This window comes from Sturnus vulgaris, unplaced genomic scaffold (genome assembly GCF_052056855.1).
Source record: "Sturnus vulgaris isolate bStuVul1 unplaced genomic scaffold, bStuVul1.hap1 Scaffold_84, whole genome shotgun sequence".
Classification (NCBI taxonomy): Eukaryota; Metazoa; Chordata; class Aves; order Passeriformes; family Sturnidae; genus Sturnus; species Sturnus vulgaris.
In genome coordinates this window covers 2,023,652-2,042,480 of record NW_028276728.1, presented here as the reverse complement: position 1 = coordinate 2,042,480, position 18,829 = coordinate 2,023,652, and the positions used below count along the sequence as shown (strand labels likewise).

The window sequence follows — 18,829 nt, the reverse complement described above, 5'->3', positions numbered from 1 at the left end:
CGCTCTCTCTCGCTTGGCTCGTGGAGTGGGAAGACAACCTGGGCTCTGCTCTGGCATCTTCCCTGCCATCCCAGCACTGAGATCCACGCTCCCTGCCCTTGGACATCGCTCTGCTGCTCTCCTAGCTCACCCTACTACCTCCGGACACTCTGCTGAGCACCACGACCGACACCGTGAGGGGGGAGTCACTTTCCCATCCCCTCTCACCCCTGGGCCGCGGCCGCCATCACCCAGCCCTCTTCAACTGCGCTGGACCTGCCCTGCCCCCAGCACCGGTAACAGCACAGGGAGACGGCCTGCGGCCAGAAGGGACTGGAGCGGAGCTAGACTGTTTCTGTTGCCAATTTTTATAGCTGTTGTTGTTTTTCTGCTTTGTTAGATACCAGTAAAGAACTGTTATTCTTATCCCCATATCTCCTGCCTGAAGGTGTCTGAATTGGACCTAAAATAATTAAAAGGGAGGGGGGTTGCACTCTGCATCGCAGAAAAGGGGCTCCTGCCTTTCCTTAGACCATACCTGTCTTTCAAACCAAGACAGCTTTTGGCGCCCAACGTGGGGCATTGCCTGAGGGCATTGAGAGAGGGGTAGAAAAGGGGATAATAGTTCTTAAATTACCCAAACTTGTGGTAGGTGACACCATGCTGTCCAGCTTACCCTGGATTGGCCTCCATGTGGTCACTGCTATATCTCTCCCATTTGCAAGCCCTTTTTTAAACATGAGTTTCATAACCAAGGTTACTGTGGCTATTATCCAGTTTATTATGTGGGTTGATCAGTTGAGGAATTCATGGATTTTTAATTTTCTCTGGAAGATGGCCACATGGATTCAGAGCTATCACACTTTAAGTGTGTGTTTCTGGGGCTACTTCAATAATGGTACTTACTGTGAGGAAGTGGCAGCAGGTGAAATTTTTTCTCAACCCATCACAGGGTTTTTGAAGTTCACCCCACCAGTCTTCAAGGGGTTCCAATCCGCTTTAAATGCTAATGACATTATATTGTGGCTAGTGTTGTTTATATCCCTGTTAAACCTGTTCTATCTAACATTCAGAGATAAGGGGAGATTGACTTGGATAACAACCCTGATACCTACCCCAGGGATTAGTGATGTTACCCCAGAGTCTGATCCTGTCCCAGAGACTATGGAGGTTACCCCAGAGCCTGATCCTATCCCTGAGACTAGGGATATTAACCCAGAGTTTGACCCTGCTCCACAGCCCACCTCGGAAAGGAACCACCCAGAATGGGTGGGGGTGCTAGCAAAGGAGATACATGAGATGGGCCAGATGCTGAAGGAGTACCTCTCCCCAGCTGGTGAGAAACCCTCCCCCTGCCTTAAAGAGGGAGACTCTGATGGTGCAACAGTGGGACCCACAGATGTTACATCTGTCCAGGTTCCAGCTGAACTGCAAGGGCACTCAGCAGCAGCAGTTGCCCCTGTGGAAACCAGGAAGTCTAAGATGAAAACAAGGCACCTAGATAATAAGGGTCAGGAAGGGGGCCCCTCACAACCAGCAGGGGAGCCAGAAGTTGAGATCATCACCAAGTCCCTGTCATACGAGAGTCTCCGTAACCTGCGAAAAGACATTGTACGACGGGGCCGTGAGGCTTTTACAACCTGGTTACTGCGGGTCTGGGACCTTATGGGTACAGGTGTGCAACTGGATGGTACTGAGGCAAGGAATTTGGGAGCCTTGACCCAGGACTCAGGTGTGGACCAGGTATTTGTAAGGGAGATAGGTCTCCTTTCCCTCTGGGAGCGACTTTTAACGAGTGTGAGAGAGAGATTTGTCCACAGGGAGAGAATGCAGGAGCACCACCAGAGAACACGTTGGAATACCCTTGAGGAAGGGATCCAAAAGCTGAGAGAAGTGGCAGTACTGGAGGTGCTCTTTGGGAGGGATGGACAGCATGACAATGACCCTGACAAGGTCAGGTGCACAGGGCAGATGTTGTGGAATCTGGCAAACCTGGGCCCATCTCAATATACCCCCTTTATTGCAATGATTGATGCTGATACCAACCAAGTGACAGTGGGTTCTGTTGCCAACAGGCTCAGGAATTATCAGAGTATGATGGCTGGCCCAGTGCAGTCTCATGTCTGTGCTGTGGCTAAGGACCTCAGAGAGGAGTTTAAGGAGGAGATGAAGGAGATAAGGGAAGAGGTGAGGAAGATCAGTGCAGCACCAGTGCGAGTCATGGACCCCAAAAGTAGAGCCCAACGCCCCCCAGCTAGGGAGAGAGGGTACACCCCACATGCTGACCTGTGGTTTTTTCTACGTGACCACAGGGAAGACATGAGAAGGTGGGATGGGAAACCCACTTCTGTCCTGGCAGCACGGGTGCGCCAACTCAGGGAGGGGAACACCAACAGAGGGAACTCCACTAAAGTGAGGGTAGCCTCAGCCTCCCATGGAGGTGCAGGGTATTACAGAAGGGAAGATGATCTGTCAGATCCCCTTGAAGGAACCTCCAGTATGTATGCCCAGGAGAGAAATAATAACCAGGGCTAGAGGGGCCCTGCCTCTAGCCAGGGAGAGGCACGGGAAAACCGGATCTTTTGGACGGTGTGGATCCGATGGCCTGGCACATCAGAGCCACAGGAACACAGAGCATTGGTTGACACTGGTTCACAATGTACATTAATACCATCAGGACATGTCGGGAAGGAACCTGTTTCAATTGCTGGGGTTACAGGGGGATCTCAGGAATTGACTCTGCTGGAGGCTGAGGTGAGCCTGACTGGGAAAGAGTGGCAGAAACATCCAATTGTGACTGGCCCAGAGGCACCATGTATCCTAGGCATAGACTTCCTCAGGAATGGCTATTACAAAGACCCAAAGGGACTCAGGTGGGCTTTTGGAATAGCTGCTGTGGCAGCAGAGGGCATTAAGCAGTTGAACACCCTGCCTGGGCTATCAGAAAACCCATCTGCAGTGGGACTCCTCAGAGTGAAAGAGCAACAGGTGCCAATTGCTACCTCAACAGTGCACTGCCGGCAGTACCGGACAAATCAAGATGCCGTGATCCCCATCCACAAGATGATCCGTGAGCTGGAGAGCCAAAGGGTGGTCAGCAAAACCCACTCACCCTTCAACAGCCTCATCTGGCCTGTGCGTAAATATGAAGGAGAATGGAGATTGACTGTGGACTATCGTGCATTGAATGAGGTGACTCCACCGCTGAGCGCTGCTGTGCCAGACATGCTGGAACTGCAGTACGAGCTGGAGTCCAAGGCAGCAAAGTGGTACGCCACCATTGACATCGCCAATGCATTCTTCTCCATTCCTCTGGCAGCAGAGTGCAGGCCTCAGTTCGCTTTCACCTGGAGGGGTATGCAATACATGTGGAACCGACTGCCCCAGGGGTGGAAACACAGCCCCACCATCTGTCATGGGCTGATCCAGGCTACACTGGAGAAGGGTGGAGCTCCAGAACATCTGCAGTACATTGATGACATCATTGTGTGGGGGGATACGGCAATGGAAGTATTTCAGAAAGGAGAAAAGATCATTGAGATTCTGCTGGGAGCCGTCTTCGCCATTAAAAAGAGCAAAGTCAAAGGGCCTGCCCAAGAGATCCAGTTCCTGGGAGTAAAGTGGCAAGATGGACGGCGCCAGATCCCCAGTGAGGTCATCAATAAGATCACTGCAATGTCTCCACCAACCAGCAAGAAGGAAACACAAGCCTTCCTAGGTGCCATAGGCTTTTGGAGAATGCACATTCCTGAGTACAGCCAGATTGTGAGCCCTCTTTACTTGGTCACCCGCAAGAAGAACGATTTCCACTGGGGTCCTGAGCAGCAGCAAGCCTTTGCCCAGATCAAGCAGGAGATTGCTCATGCAGTAGCCTTTGGCCCTGTCAGGACGGGACCAGATGTGAAGAACGTGCTCTACTCTGCAGCCGGGAACCATGGTCTGTCCTGGAGCCTTTGGCAGAAGGTGCCTGGTGAGACGTGAGGCCGACCACTGGGGTTCTGGAGTCGAAGCTACAGAGGGTCCGAGGCCAACTACACTCCAACGGAGAGGGAGATCTTGGCTGCCTATGAAGGAGTCCAAGCTGCCTCAGAGGTGGTTGGCACGGAAACACAACTCCTCCTGGCACCCCGACTGCCAGTGCTGGGGTGGATGTTTAAAGGAAAGGTTCCCTCAACCCACCATGCCACTGACGCCACATGGAGTAAATGGATTGCCCTCATCACACAACGTGCCCGTATTGGAAACCCGAATCGCCCTGGGATTTTGGAGATAATTACCAACTGGCCGGAAGGGGAAGACTTTGGTCTTGCCGACAAAGAGGAACAGGAACAGGTGACCCGGGCCGAAGAAGCCCCACCGTATAACCAACTGCCAGCAGATGAAACATGCTATGCTCTTTTCACTGATGGTTCCTGCCGCATCGTGGGGATGAACCGGAAGTGGAAAGCAGCTGTATGGAGCCCCACACGACAGGTTGCACAAGCTACCGAAGGAGAAGGTGGAGCGAGTCAACTTGCTGAACTCAAAGCTGTTCAGCTGGCCCTGGACATTGCTGAAAGAGAGAAGTGGCCAAAACTCTACCTTTACACTGATTCATGGATGGTAGCCAATGCTCTGTGGGGATGGCTGGAAAGGTGGAAAAAGGCTAACTGGCAACGTAGGGGAAAACCAATCTGGGCTGCCAATGAATGGAAAGACATTGCCACCTGGATAGAGAAACTGCCTGTGAAAGTCCGTCACGTAGATGCCCATGTCCCCAAGAGTCGGGCTAATGAGGAACACCGACACAATGAGCAGGTAGATCAGGCGGCACAGATAGAGGTGTCGAAGATAGATTTAGACTGGCAGCACAAGGGAGAGTTGTTCCTGGCTCGATGGGCCCATGATGCCTCAGGTCATCAGGGCAGAGATGCCACATATAAGTGGGCACGAGACCGAGGGGTGGATCTAACCATGGACAGTATTTCTCAAGTTATCCATGACTGTGAGACATGCACTGCCATCAAGCAAGCCAAGCGGGTGAAGCCCCTCTGGTATGGGGGGCGATGGTCCAAATATAAGTATGGAGAGGCCTGGCAGATTGATTACATCACACTGCCTCAAACCCGCCAGGGCAAGCGCTATGTACTGACCATGGTGGAAGCCACCACTGGATGGTTGGAGACCTATCCTGTGCCTCATGCCACTGCTCGGAACACCATCCTGGGCCTGGAAAAACAAGTTCTTTGGAGGCATGGTACCCCTGAGAGAATTGAGTCAGACAATGGGACTCATTTCAAGAACAGCCTTATAAACACCTGGGCTAGAGAACACGGCATTGAGTGGGTGTACCATATCCCCAACCATGCACCAGCTGCAGGGAAAGTTGAACGGTGCAATGGCCTGCTTAAAACCACCTTGAAGGCACTGGGTGGGGCAACTTTCAAGAACTGGGAGATTAATCTACCAAAGGCCACCTGGTTAGTGAACACCCGAGGTTCCACTAACCGAGCAGGCCCTGCCCAATCTGAGCCCTTGGGAATATCAAATGGAGATAAGGTTCCAGTGGTACACATGAGAGGTATGCTAGGAAAAACTGTTTGGGTGAATCCTGCCTCCAGCAAAGACAATCCCATCCATGGAGTTGTATTCGCTCAAGGACCAGGTTGCACCTGGTGGGTGATGCAAAAGAATGGAGAGACCCGATGCATACCCCAAGGAGACCTTGTTTTAGGGTGAAATACCTATAGTATTGTGCCTATGTCTCTAACTGCATGTATGTATATATAATGTAACAGTTTAATTTGATATAGCATATTAGTATGGGAGAAATTCAGGGGTGGATAATGTTGGAGGTTGAATTAAGCCCTTTTCTTTCAGTGGAATTTTCTCCCATTGTTATGCTAAGTAATTGTGGCTCCACCTTGAAACGACAGATAATGTTCTCTCGTAGGGGGGTGGCTGGAGGGGGGGGGGGGGGGGGGAACCGGAAAAGGAAAGGTGGGACGGGGGGGTCTGGAGTTGGGCTCGCTCTCTCTCGCTTGGCTCGTGGAGTGGGAAGACAACCTGGGCTCTGCTCTGGCATCTTCCCTGCCATCCCAGCACTGAGATCCACGCTCCCTGCCTTTGGACATCGCTCTGCTGCTCTCCTAGCTCACCCTACTATCTCCGGACACTCTGCTGAGCACCACGACCGACACCGTGAGGGGGGAGTAACTTTCCCCATCCCCTCTCTCCCCTGGTCCGCGGCCGCCATCACCCAGCCCTCTTCAACTGCGCGGGACCTGCCCTGCCCCCAGCACCGGTAACAGCACAGGGAGACGGCCTGTGGCCAGAAGGGACTGGAGCGGAGCTAGACTGTTCTGTTCTGTTGCCAATTTTTATACCTGTTGTTGTTTTCTGCCTTGTTAGATACCAGTAAAGAACTGTTATTCTTATCCCCATATCTCCTGCCTGAAGGTGTCTGAATTGGACCTAAAATAATTAAAAGGGAGGGGGGTTGCACTCTGCATCGCAGAAAAGGGGCTCCTGCCTTTCCTTAGACCATACCTGTCTTTCAAACCAAGACAAGCTGGCTGTCCCTGCCCACTGCACCATGTCCCACCTGCTCTCCTCAGGGCTCTGCCTGCATCCAAGCCCAGGACAAGTTTTCCTCTTTGTGAGGAAAGAAGGGAAAAGCCTGAGCAGGTTTCCTAAACGACAAACCCCCACTGTAGAAGCACATGCTGAGTACAGGCTGCCTGGAATGATGACACCTTACTACTAGGGACAGTGTGAGCAGAAATGATCTCTGGAAGCAGAATTTTCAGAGTCTTCCAGCTGAATTCTCTGTCCCTGTCCTTTCCCTGCATCTCTGTTGCAGATGGAAGCTGCTGGTGCCTTTCTCAGCTGTGACCTCTCTTTTGAATGCAGACAGATGTTCCCAGGTGTGTTAAGCAGGTGCTGCTCAATGTTTATGCAAAGCTTTGGTGTGCTCATGGAACCAAGGGGACCCTTGTGACACAGCGGGGGCTGATGGAACCAAGGAGACAATTGTGACAGTTGAGAGCCTCACAGAAACAAGGCTCCATTGTGACGCTGAAGGCAATTACGGAATCCACATCACTGTGACACAGCCGGGCCACATGGAACCAATGGTCCCTTATGAATGCAGATCCAAGGAGACCATGGTGACACTATGGGACCGCATGGATCCAAGGGGCCACTGTGACACTGAAGAACTTCATGGAAGCCAGGGTGCAGTGTGACACAGCGGTGCCTGATTGGAACAAAGGAACCACTGTTGACAGCCCAGAAACTCCTGGAACCAAGGGGCTGTGGTGACACAGCAGGGCCACATGGAACCAAGGAGACCTGTGACATTTAGGAACCTCATGGAACCAAGAGTCCACTATGACACTGCAGAAACAAGGAGACCATTGGGACGTTGTGGAAGCTCACAGAACCAAGCAGCCCTCGTGACACTCCAGGGCCTCGTTGAAGCAGGGAGACCACTGTGACAGTCCAGAACCTCGTGGAACTAAGGCTCTCTTGTGACACAGCAGGCTCCCATGCAACCAATTGTCCATTGTGACAATGGAGATCTCAGGAGACCGTGGTTACACTACGGAAGCTCATGGAACCAAGGGTCCATTGTGACAAAGCAAGGCCTTGTGGAACCAAGGAGAGCATTGTGACATCATGGAACCTCGTGGAACCAAGGGTCTATTGTTACAATCCAGAAGCAAGGACACCATTGTGACAGTCCAGAACCTCATGGGACCAAGATTCCGTTGTTCTACAGTGGGGCTTCATGGAACCAAGGAGCCAGTGTGACACAGCAAAGTTGCATGAAACCTATGGTCCATAGTGATACTGCGGATCAGGGAAACCATGGCGATACCACGGAACCTCATGGAACCAAGGGTCCAGTGTGACCCTTGGAATCAAGGCAACCATGTCACACTATGGAACCTCATGGAGCCAAGGGTCCAGTGTGCCATTGCGGGGCCTCACTGGAGCAAAGGACATGGTTGATGGGACAGAAGCTCATGGAAACGATGGGCTATTGGGACATTGCAGAGCCTCATGGAACCAAGGAGACCAGTGTGACACTGAGGAACCTTATGGAAGCAAGCAGCCACTGTAGAAGCAAGGAGAGCACTGTTGACAGTACAAAACCTCCTGGAACTGAGAGGCCATTGTTCTGCAGCGAGGCCTCGTGGAACCAAGGGGCCCTTCTGAAACTGTGCAAGGGGCATAACGGAGTCAAGGACATCATTGATACTGAAATCCACTAGATAGAAACTTCTGAACACAGTTTTGAGTATTTGGAAGCAGATATTCTTTATTACAGCATGCTAGTCACTCTGGTAATCCTTCCTCCATTTGTATACCCTGACCATCAGGTGAACAGAGTTTTTATCATGCACTCTGATTATGTATTCATGAGCTATTCCCACTTCCGTTGAATTTATTTGATACAGTTGCATCCCTTACCACAATTCTTGGGGGTTCTTTGGGGTCTGTCTTCAACATCCAGTGTACTTTTTAGGTGGCTGTTCATTGACCCCCACTTTTGATTATGAGCAATAGTATTGTTTGCATGATTTCTGCTTATCAGCCTTGCAGAGCTAAGCTGGCATCCTGCTTGCATTTTGTGTGACTTCTGTTTGCCTCAGCTACATCCTTTCTCCCTTTCTCCAAGGTTGTGCTATTCTGTTCTCTGCCCTTGGTAAGTGTAAATGTTGTTCTGTTCTCCTGTCCTTGTCACAATGCTCGCCCCACGAGGCGTGTCTGCAAGCCCCTCCAACCCATGGGCTTGGGGTGGGCAAGTGTTCCTGAGGGAACAGGGATGGGACAGCTGGGCTGGACTGGCCCAAGGGATGTTCCATTCCATGTCACACCATGATCAGAAATAAACTGAGAGAAGTGGGGAGTAGGAGTGGATAGGAGATTAATTTCTTTTTAAAGGTATTTTCCTTTCAGAACAGCACCTATGATGCTTTAAGTTTTAGCTTTCATATTTTTTAGATTCTGTACTGCCTTAGTGTGTGACTCTGTACTTCATGTAAACTCTTAGTAAGGTCTCTTCAGTTAGACAAAACAATCTTTTTCCAGCCTGAGAACCAAGGACAGCCATTAAAGCCTCAGGCCCAAAAAGCATAAACAACGGTGAATTAAAGAAAGCAAACTGAGAGGATAGGACTTTATAAACTGAAGACATAATTGGAAAATTAACCAATACATGTAAAAAGACCAACATTTATAAAAGTGTGATGACTCCTGACCAGTCATCCATCTTCCATCCATCTTGGGTGGAACCACAGCTGGGCTCTCATACTGCACAAGGTGTATCCTTTAAAAGTCTTCCAATAAATACCTACTTCATTCCTTTAAATCTGTGAAGCCTCTGTTCCAGATCAGCCTCTCTAGGCATCACTCCATGTCCTGTAACTCCTGTACCATGTAAAAAGCTGCTGGACTACTGTCTCCATGCTGCATTTCAGGACCCATGCACTTTACTCCTCCTTCTTTCCTGTGAAGAAAGAGCAATGTCACTGGGCCACTGATGTTTCCTCCTTGAGCAGAAGATCAGCAATCTGACACAAGCATGTCCAAAGGCTCTGATTTAACCTCCCTGACACAGGGGCTCTCCTCAGGGCTCTCCTGTGGGTGGTTTTCTCCTTCACCCTTAAAAACCCTTACCTCACAGGAATTCCATTTGGCCATTAAGGCACAATCTGGAAATGGTCTTCCCTTTACCCTCAGACTTTTAGCAGAATGGGACAAGAAAAACAGAACAAATTTTCATCTCTTTTAAAACTTTCATTTGTGCTTTCTTGTAGCCCAGTACAGAGCTCCAGCTTGGAAAAGTGGGCCACAGGCTGAATTCTCAGCCCACAATGGCTGGAGCCAGCATGAATTCCAGGGCTTTCCCTGGCCTGCTCTGGGCTGCTCCTTGCCATGGCTTTGCTGGCTGCAGCTGCAGCAAGAACAGGCTCCAGGGCAGGGAAAGCTGAGGAAGGATCGGCTGATCCCAACACACTTTGTGTCCAGGCTGAGCCAGGCCCAGGGCCACAGGCTGGGGCCAGCCAGGCCACATTGGAGTCTGTGCCCAGCTGAGTCCTTGCCCTGCCCAGCACCAGCTCCTGCAGGCAGAGCTGCTCTCCGCAGGCCCTGCGCTCACAGACACGGCCAGGCTCTGCTCAGGGAAGCTCCTCTCCCTGCTGAGCAGCAATGGGGAAACAAGGCTGAGCTCACACGTGCCCCTGCATGGGACCAGCAGTGGGGGAGCACGAGAAGGGCAGTGGGGAGAGGGAGAGAGATGGGAAATGGACTTCAAGGGGGAACCCTTAGCAAGCATCAGGCAATGAGAGAACTCCCAGCACACACCCTCTGCAACGATGAGTGATACAAGAGGGACTTTGAGCACCTGCACCTGCAGAGAACACTTCAGCATGGAGGAGTTTCAGTGCCATGGATCACAGAAGCTGTTCCCCATGCAAGGACTGTCCCTCCCCATGCCCTCTGAGGAGCTGAGCAGGCTGAGCTCACAGGGTGCTTGGCCTGTAGAGCAGCTTCTGCCTTCAGATGGATGAAACTCTGCTTGGCAATGGCCCTACTCACCTTGGTTCTTCTCCAGATCTGCTCTGAGGAGCTGAAACTCATATTTTATGAACTTCTCCAATTTTTTGAAATCTTCATGCAGAACTTCCATTTTATTTTTCAGTTCCTGGAAGGCCTTGTCCATCTTGGATATTTGGTCCTTTTTGATATTCTCCCTCTCTCTCCTTCCTGTAGAAAAAGATTGGTGTCACAGGGAAACCGACGTTTCTCCCTTGAGCAGGATACCACCCATTCTCTCTGAGGATGGTCATATCCGCTTTTTACAAGTCTCTTGTTGAGAGTCTCTTCTTAGATCTTGCTGCTAGTTGGTTTTTTCTTCTCTCTGGAAAAGTAATCACTTCAAAGGAATTGAAGACTGCATTCAAGGTGCAAACCGGAAATGGACTATTTTTTGCTTTATTTCTTTATTCAGAGGGGAAAAATAAAGCTCAGACTTAGTTCCCTCATGTCCTGCCTGTTTACCAATTCATTTGCTCCAGACCTCTTTTTCTTTAGATCATCCTTTCTAATTCATCAGTCTTTGAAAAGAATTCACTCATCCCTTAAAAACAGAGATGCAGAATTCACAGGCTGATGCATGTATGGGTACCACTTACCACTACCCTGCCTTTCAAATCCTATTCCAACAGGAGTTTGCTCTGGGAAAGAGCTTTGGCCTCCCTAGTGTACCCCCAGTTTTCTTCCTGACATGGGGACTTTTTCTCTAACAGATTTTGCCTGTTGTAAGGAGGTTTTTGGCACTACTGAGCCCTTCTAAACATGGGCTTGGAGCTCCTGTGCTGCTGGTGAAGAACACTGGGAGGAACTCCATTGGCTCCTCACGGCCCAAAGGCCTGGACATGGTGGAGAGCCCAGGTCACACTAAATTCCAAGTGTTCCTTGACAGAATGACATTCCCCTGCCAGCATCCCAGCTGGAAAGAGCAGGGGCAGATGAACGGCTGGCCTTAGAATCCAGGGGGTGGGATCCAGCAGAGGCCAGGCTGTCCTGGTCTGTGCTGGGAAAATCCCACTGCTGGAATATCTCTGCACCCTGGGATACTGGGGTCCTGCATGTGGACTGGATGGGGAAGGGCATGGGGAAGGGCACTATAACGAAGGACTGGCTGGAGGCCTTTGGAAATGGGAATTTATGGATAGTGGGATTGTTTGATCTGACTGCACCAGGCCATCATGCACAACAGACCTCTGAATCTCCTTCTTGCTTTGCAGGGTTTAGTTTCCAGGTAGTTTGGGCAAGGACTGGCACTGACATGCACAGAAAGGCTTCTGCCTTTTGTCCCTGCAGCTAAGCCCAGGATGTGATTCCTCCTTTAATGCTCAAAGAAAGGAAAGGAAATCCCAGAAGGGATGTGCTATGCCTTTGAAATCGTTACCAATTACAAGGAACATCCTCTGCTAGGGCAGGACCTGACTCTGGTCAAAGAAGGTCAGCCCTCTGACCAAACTGATCCCACCCCAAAGCCAGGCCTTCCACTGTGCTCTTGGGGGAGAGACTTCCACTGGCCTTTCTTCTCTCAGGGATAACACATCCCATCCCATTCCATCCCATCCCATCCCAAGGGTTCCCAATGATGGCCACAGACAAGAGCAATGGGATCCAGCACACTTACTGAATTCCTCGAATACCATTTCCAAGACTTTCTTAGCCAGCCAGCCAGCACCCATTATTACTGGACATCAGGTACATATGAAAAGAAAATCCAAAAAGAAAATCAGGACATTTAACAAGGGCTTTCCCCAAGGAACTCCAGGACTGCACTGAGCAGGTTCTGGGGCAGAACACATCCCGCAGTTGGCCCACGAGCCATGAGGTTCTGTGGACCAGGAGCCCCACAGCAGTGCTGGGGGTTCCTGACCCTCACTGAGGGCCACTGAGGCTCTCCTGGGCCAGGAAGCTGCCTCAGCTGCCACAGCACTCAGGCACCACACAGGTGCCTCAGTCCCAGCAGAGCACAGCCACCCTCGAGAGGGTGAGACTCTTCTGCCTCACACTCCGGGAGTGGAGAGGAACCTCCCAGGTCCCTTCACTGTCCCTTGGTACATTCATTTCAGTCTGACCCTCAAAGCCTTGCTCAGCAACACCCCCTGCTAGAGTAGGACATGTCTCTGGCCAAAGAAGGTCAACCCTCTGACCAAACTGATCCCACCACAAAGGCCAGGCCTTCTGCTGTGCCCTGGGAGGGCTTCTGCAGGCAACGTGCTTGGGGGAGAGACCTCCACTGGCCTCACTTCTCTCAGGGATAACACATTCCATCCCAAGGGTTCCCAAGGATGGCCACAGACAAGAGCAATGGGATACATGAGTCCACACTTACTTATGGCCTCATATTGGCCTCACTGGAGGTCAACGCTGCCATGAACTCCTTTCTTTGTGACCATTAGGTCCACATGAGAAGAAAAAGAAAAATGAAGAAGAGGAAGCTTCACTACAATATTTCCCTAAGGATTTTAAAAATGCATTGAAGAACTTATTTGGGACACATATATCCCCTATACTACTCAAATCTCTGATCTACTCAGGGTTTTAAAATTTACTTACTTTCCCTTCCATCACTGTCTAAATAGAACTCATACAGCTCTTACCAATAAATTCAACCACGACCATGTTTCTTGTCTCCTGTGTCCTTTTCTCGAGGTTCAATCTGCAATGCAAGGGAAAAGAGGGGGAAAAATCTCTGTGGTGGGCACAGGACTAGAGAAGATAACACAGTTGATAAGATATTCTGCTGTACTCCCAGCTGGTCCCTAACTCATCTTGTCTGCCCTGGAGCTCTGAGAATTCTCACAGACACACACATCATCTCCCTTGGTCAAAATTAAGACCTTCTGCTTTTGCAGAGTGCAGAACCTCGTGTTCAACCCCAGTCAAAATTTTCCACAGAGGTACGAGACCATTTTCCATTCCTTCAGACTCATATCCTAGAGGTTATCCTGACCAGCTATGAAGAAATCTATGGAGAAAGGACAAGTGACCTTGGCTGGCTGCCAGGTGCCCACCAAACTTCTCTCAATCCCCACCTCAACTGGACTGGACATAAAAATATGACGGAAGAGCTCACATAAAGCCTGGGACATCCCTCACCTGGTGCCATCCTGGGCAATCCAGACTCGACTTGGGGATGATTGCTTTGCTTTCTCAGCAATTCCCAAGAGAGCAGCAAGCCGAGTAACAAAGACAAAACTGAAACCACCTCACTCCCACCCTCCCCTCCTCCTGGTTATGAACACACCTGGTGCAGGTGGCTGGGGGCAGCTGCAGTGCCAGGTGCAAGTTGAGCTCCAGGTGGGAGCCCGAGACAAGAGCCCGTGTGCCAACAAAGCACAACAAAGGGCAGCAAGGGTGGTGGCACAGCTGGGGAAGGGACACCGAGAGACCCAGCAGGAGCTGAGGGCTCGGGAGGAAGAGCCAGACTTGAGCCTTGGGCTGTAGACTGTGAGGGGATAAAACTGAGGGGCTCTTTTGTTGGAGGAACAGCTCAGGCCATTCCTGTGTTACTGCACTGGGAGTAAATGGCTTTATGGAATCAGACATCTGAGACTCTGCTGTGGGAAACCTGGGCTGGAACCAGGGAGGACACAGGGGCTGGGTGTGGGACTGGGGGGGTGTGGGGAGTCCAGCAGGGCCCATTGGGGCACTGGAGCCACTGCTGTGGAGGGCTCTGGTCCCAGCACTGAACACCTCTGGTGGCTGGAGTGTGATGGCCAGAGAGCCTCGGGAATGCTCCGACTGGGAAGTTTCCTTAACACCCTCTTCTGCAGAGCTGGCTGCAGAAAGCAGGGCCTCGCTGACCCTTCCAGCAAAGCCACCTGTCCCTTCTGACCACATCCATCAGAGCAGCAGTGACGGGGTGAAGGCAGAAGCAGGGACTGCTCAGCAGTGAGGAAAGGTCTGCTCAGGGCACAGCTCGCTGCCGTGCTCTGCTCTCCCTCTCTTTCTTGCACTCCATTTCCCTGAGCTGTCTGCTCCTCGTGAATTTTTGTCTTCTTTGCCCAGAGCCACGTTCCAGAGAAGGAGGAGGATCTGGGCTGAATTAAGGGACTGCCAAAAGCTGCTGCATGTCAAGAAAGCTTTCCTGGTGTTCAAGGGGAGTATAGACCCGGCTGAGGAAAAGAGCTCCACTGAGGACTGTAAATAGAGAAATTCCAGCAGGGACCCAAGAGAAGTCACAGGCCCAGGCCCATGGCTGTCCCATGGGTTCACCCCAGGATTGAACTCAGCTCTATTTCCTCCCACTACCTTTTCCAATTTGGCTCTGGTCTGAAAGAAAGGAAAGAATATAAATGGCATGAAACGTTCAATATTTGAGGAGTTTTGTCCTGAAAGCAGAGCAATAGAGTGATGGCTTCTTAAACAGAAACAATGAATAGATGATGTGCCCATGGAGTTGACCTGAATGTGCCTCTGCTATTATGAACACAGACATTTACCTCAGATCACCACTCATGGAAAGATGGTTGTGCCTCCAGGAATGGTTCACCTCACTTCTCACAGTCAGAGACAAATTGTTCTCTCTGTCTCTCTCTGTCCCTCTCTCATATTTTGAAGGAGCCCGGATAACAGGTTTACACAGGAATATTAATTTATGCAGGGTCAGATCTGTAATCCTGAGCCAAAGCTGAAGCTTTGAGGAGAAAAGATAAAAGGAAGGTGTAAAGAGAGGAGAGAGGAGGAGAAGAAAAAAGAAAATTAAGGGGGCGGGGGGGAAGAGAGAAGAAAGAAAAAGTATGGGTTGAAAAAAAAAAAAGAAAAAAAGAAGTAACTCTCTCTTCTGCATTGTCAGTGATGTCTCTGCTGGCCAGAGACCAACAGAGACTGGTCTGCCAACAGAGACCCATTAACTTAGATATTCTGAATTATGCGTTTAGTCTAGTACAATTTTAATACCAGTATTTGAGCTAAATCCAGGAGGACTGTATGAGTGGTGGTGAAATCTCATTATACTTTACCTGAAGTGCTAATGTGAGCTACTGTTTCTATTTTATATTTTATATTTTATATTTTATATTTTATATTTTATATTTTATATTTTATATTTTATATTTTATATTTTATATTTTATATTTTATATTTTATATTTTATATTTTATATTTTATATTTTATATTTTTAAGTTATACTTACTCTATGAAATAATTATTCATTAAATATTCAGACTAAACATTTATCTAATCAGCCAAGATAAAAAAACCAAACCATTGGCCATAATGCAATTATGGCCGGAATCCAGGCTGTGCCTAATCAATATGCTACTTACTTTTTACTTTTCTCCCAGTTAATGAGTAGCAACAATTCTTGCTATCCAATTTAAAAAAAATATACATATAAATAAGGCCTCAATTGAGAATTTTTTCTCATTGTAGGAATGAATTAGGAACTGGATTGTATCTATAGACTGTAGGTGGGAAGGGACAATGGACTTTGAATGGAAATTCTGTGAACTTTATGGTCTCCCTCCAACCGTTCTGGACTGGCCCCCACCCTCTGCAGCACAGCTGGGCCTTGATGAGGCAAAGACACTGAAAGCCCTGGGGGCTCTGGAGGGCAGCAGGGCTCCTTCAAGCCTCAGCAAAGCCCAGCGAGGGCCCCAGGAAGGTCCAGGGAGCAGCGTCCTTTTCCCATTCCATGGTCTCTGGCAGAACTGCTCACAGCACTGGAGGGGTCTCAGCAGAGCCCAGCCCAGGGAGAGTTGACTGCTGTGAAATCTTGTGAGCAGGGGCTGTCACTGCTGTGAATTGCCAACAGTGATTCCACTGGCCTTGCCCAGAGGGGCAACTGCAGGTGCAGATTGCTCTGCTGCAGATATTTCTGTTTGGGCACAGTCACGCTTTTGTTGCTGGTTTTGTGGTTGCAGACACTGATATTTTTAGGGAAATCCCACCAGCACTTGAAGGACAGCTGGGGGATTCCCACCCCAGCGCCCACCAGTGCAGCGGTTCCTGCCTGGCACAGCCCCCCTGTCGCTGGGCAGGTGTGGTGTAAATGTGCTGGGCACAGGAGTCAAACCCTTCCCCTGGCCGTGCTCCTGCCCCCACAGCCCAGGGTGCTGTTGGCTTGCTTTGCTGCTGCCTCATGTGCTCACCTCCCATGTGCTGCCTTTTCACCCTGGAGCTCGGTCAGCTCAGCCAAGAGCCTCATGAGATGGGTGCTTTACTCGTGGCTTCTTGGAAACACCATTCCTGCCCTTGGAAGAGGCTGCCCTGCAGGGCCTATCAGATTTCCTGGGCTCCTTCACCCTTCAGAGCTGCTGCCCCTGCTGCCACCTGGTTCAGCACCCCGAGCTCATCAAAGTCTTCTCCTCTGGAGCCCCAGCTCTGTGCTTTGCTGCTGGCCTCAGTCCCTGCCCCTCGGTGCCTGGACCCCACAATTTCCTGGCTGTGGCAGCCCAGGCTGGCACTGATGAGCACATTCCTGACCAGCTCTTCCTTGCGGGCCAGGCCCAGATCCCCGTGAGCATCCCCCTATTCCCCTACCAGGCAGCTCTGCTGAGCCATCATTCCAAGATCCCCACGCTGTTGGAACCCTTTGCTTTGCCTGGCCATGAATGCCAGGGCAGTTGCCATTCCCCATGGGAACCTGCTCACTGGCCTGGACACCCCTCCAGGTTGCCCCCAGAGCTCTTCTGCCAACTCCCCCTGATGATCAAGGAGTTTCTAAACTGCCAAGACAGTGTCCTCGCATTCTGACCCCTCCACTGCTCACTCACACAAGTCAACCTTTGCCCATCTTGTTGAGGATCTCCAAATATCCCAGGTGCTCTTCACACCTCCCATCCTCATCCTCCATGACATTCCCCCTGGCAGAGCTTCTCCCCTCCCACTGCATTCCACCAGCACTCAGGCACAGCCTTCCAAATAATTTAGGGATGTTTCCGGCTCAGAAAAAAAATTACATAGGCATTTTCTGATCTCAAAACAAGCAATTTTGGGTTGTTAAGGGCTCAGAAACTCCCATTCAGGAGCATTTGGGCTAAGAAACTGCAAGTTTGGGAGCTTTGGGACTCAGAAATAGTGATTTAGGGAAAACACTGATTTAGAGATATTTGGGGGCTCTGAACAAGCCCAAACTTTAGGCAGCACTGGGGGTGAAAAACTCTAATCTAGAGAGCATTTGGCTCAAAACCACTAATTTGGGGAACTTTTGGCCTCAGAAAGTCCCATCTCGGCAGCTTTTCAGCTCAAAATTCCAATTTAGGGAGCTCTTGGCCCCAGAAACACATGTTTAAGGAACTGCAGCACTCGAAAAGGGATGTCAGGAAGCTTTGGGGGTCAGGAAAAGCAACTTGGGCAGCTTCAGGGCTCAGAAACACCAATTTAATGAGCTTTGGGGCTCAGGAAAACCAATGTCCAGGGACTCTGGGCTCAAAAGCAGCAATTTAGGATACTTTGGGGCTCAGCAATACCACTTCAAAGTGCTTTTGGCCTCAAAAACACCATTTGGGGAACTTCACAGCTGAGAATGCAGAAGTTTCAGGAGCACTGGGGCTCTTAAACACCGATTTAGGGACACACAAGCCTAAGAAACCCTGATTTGGGGAGATCAAGCCTGAGAAAAAATCATGTCAGGAACTTTGACAATCAGGGAGTGATTAGGGGATATTTTCAGATCAGAAAGAGCGATTTAGAGATATTTCGGGCTCCAAAAAAAAACCAATTTAAGCAGATTTCGGGCTCTGTAGTCCCCATTTAGAGAGCTTTGGAGCTCCAAGCCAGCGATTCAGGGAGATTTGGGGTTCAGAAAGGTCAGTTTCTGGAGCAGAAGGAGCCACCCGTGGGGAAACACGGGAGCGAGGGGCTGGAGCTTACCTGGACAAGGCTGGGAAGAAGCAGCTCCGCGCTGGGCTGTGAGCACCGGGGGGGCTCGTCCCGGTTATATCTCACCTGCCTGTTCCCATTCCCACCCCCACGGGCTCCTCCCGCCTCCCCCCAGCACCTCCTTTCTTGGTTTTACACTGATTTCCCGTAAATGCCTGTGAAATTGAAAGTGAAAATGCTCTGACCAGGGAGCAGCTCCTCGGGCTGGGTGGGGAATGGGCACAGCCAGCGGCCGCTCCCTGCTCCTGGAGACATCCCAGGGGCACCGGGAATGCCCTGGGAGGGACTGGGAGCACTGGGAACGAATTCCACGCTCTGATGGCAAACCTGGCACATGGCTTGAGTTAGGGGCATCAGTGCTCTGAAACACTGATTTCAACAACTTCATGGCTTAGAAGCCCCAATTTCAGACACTTTGGGGCTATAACGTTGATTTCAAGAGCTTTGGAA

The 18,829-nt window shown here is 50.4% G+C and overlaps 1 protein-coding gene across 2 annotated transcripts; it reads right to left on the bottom strand.

Moving 5' to 3' along the window:
* Window positions 1-8,257: 8,257 nt before the first annotated feature.
* LOC148217465 (uncharacterized) lies at window positions 8,258-18,523 on the bottom strand. 2 transcript variants are annotated; one of them, XM_088158654.1, is made up of 5 exons: window positions 18,371-18,523; window positions 13,152-13,210; window positions 12,179-12,238; window positions 10,567-10,734; window positions 8,258-9,475 (listed from the first exon to the last, which is right to left on the bottom strand). In XM_088158654.1, exons 2-5 carry the CDS (start codon window positions 13,171-13,173, stop codon window positions 9,459-9,461), a joined length of 267 nt encoding a protein of 88 aa, XP_088014780.1. In that variant the 5' UTR covers window positions 13,174-13,210; window positions 18,371-18,523; the 3' UTR covers window positions 8,258-9,458. The 2 variants fall into 2 exon arrangements, with proteins under 2 accessions (XP_088014780.1, XP_088014779.1); XM_088158653.1 differs by lacking the exon at window positions 18,371-18,523 and adding an exon at window positions 14,997-15,116.
* Between the last annotated feature and the right edge of the window lie 306 nt (window positions 18,524-18,829).

What these genes read in the sequence shown, in the direction of transcription:
- LOC148217465 (XM_088158653.1), bottom strand. An exon ending in GGTCGTGGTTGAATTTATTG is followed by an intron (nt 12,239 to 13,151) that starts GTAAGAGCTGTA and finishes CCTGATGTCCAG; the next exon opens with TAATAATGGGTGCTGGCTGG. An exon ending in AATGGTATTCGAGGAATTCA is followed by an intron (nt 10,735 to 12,178) that starts GTAAGTGTGCTG and finishes CTTTTTCTACAG; the next exon opens with GAAGGAGAGAGAGGGAGAAT.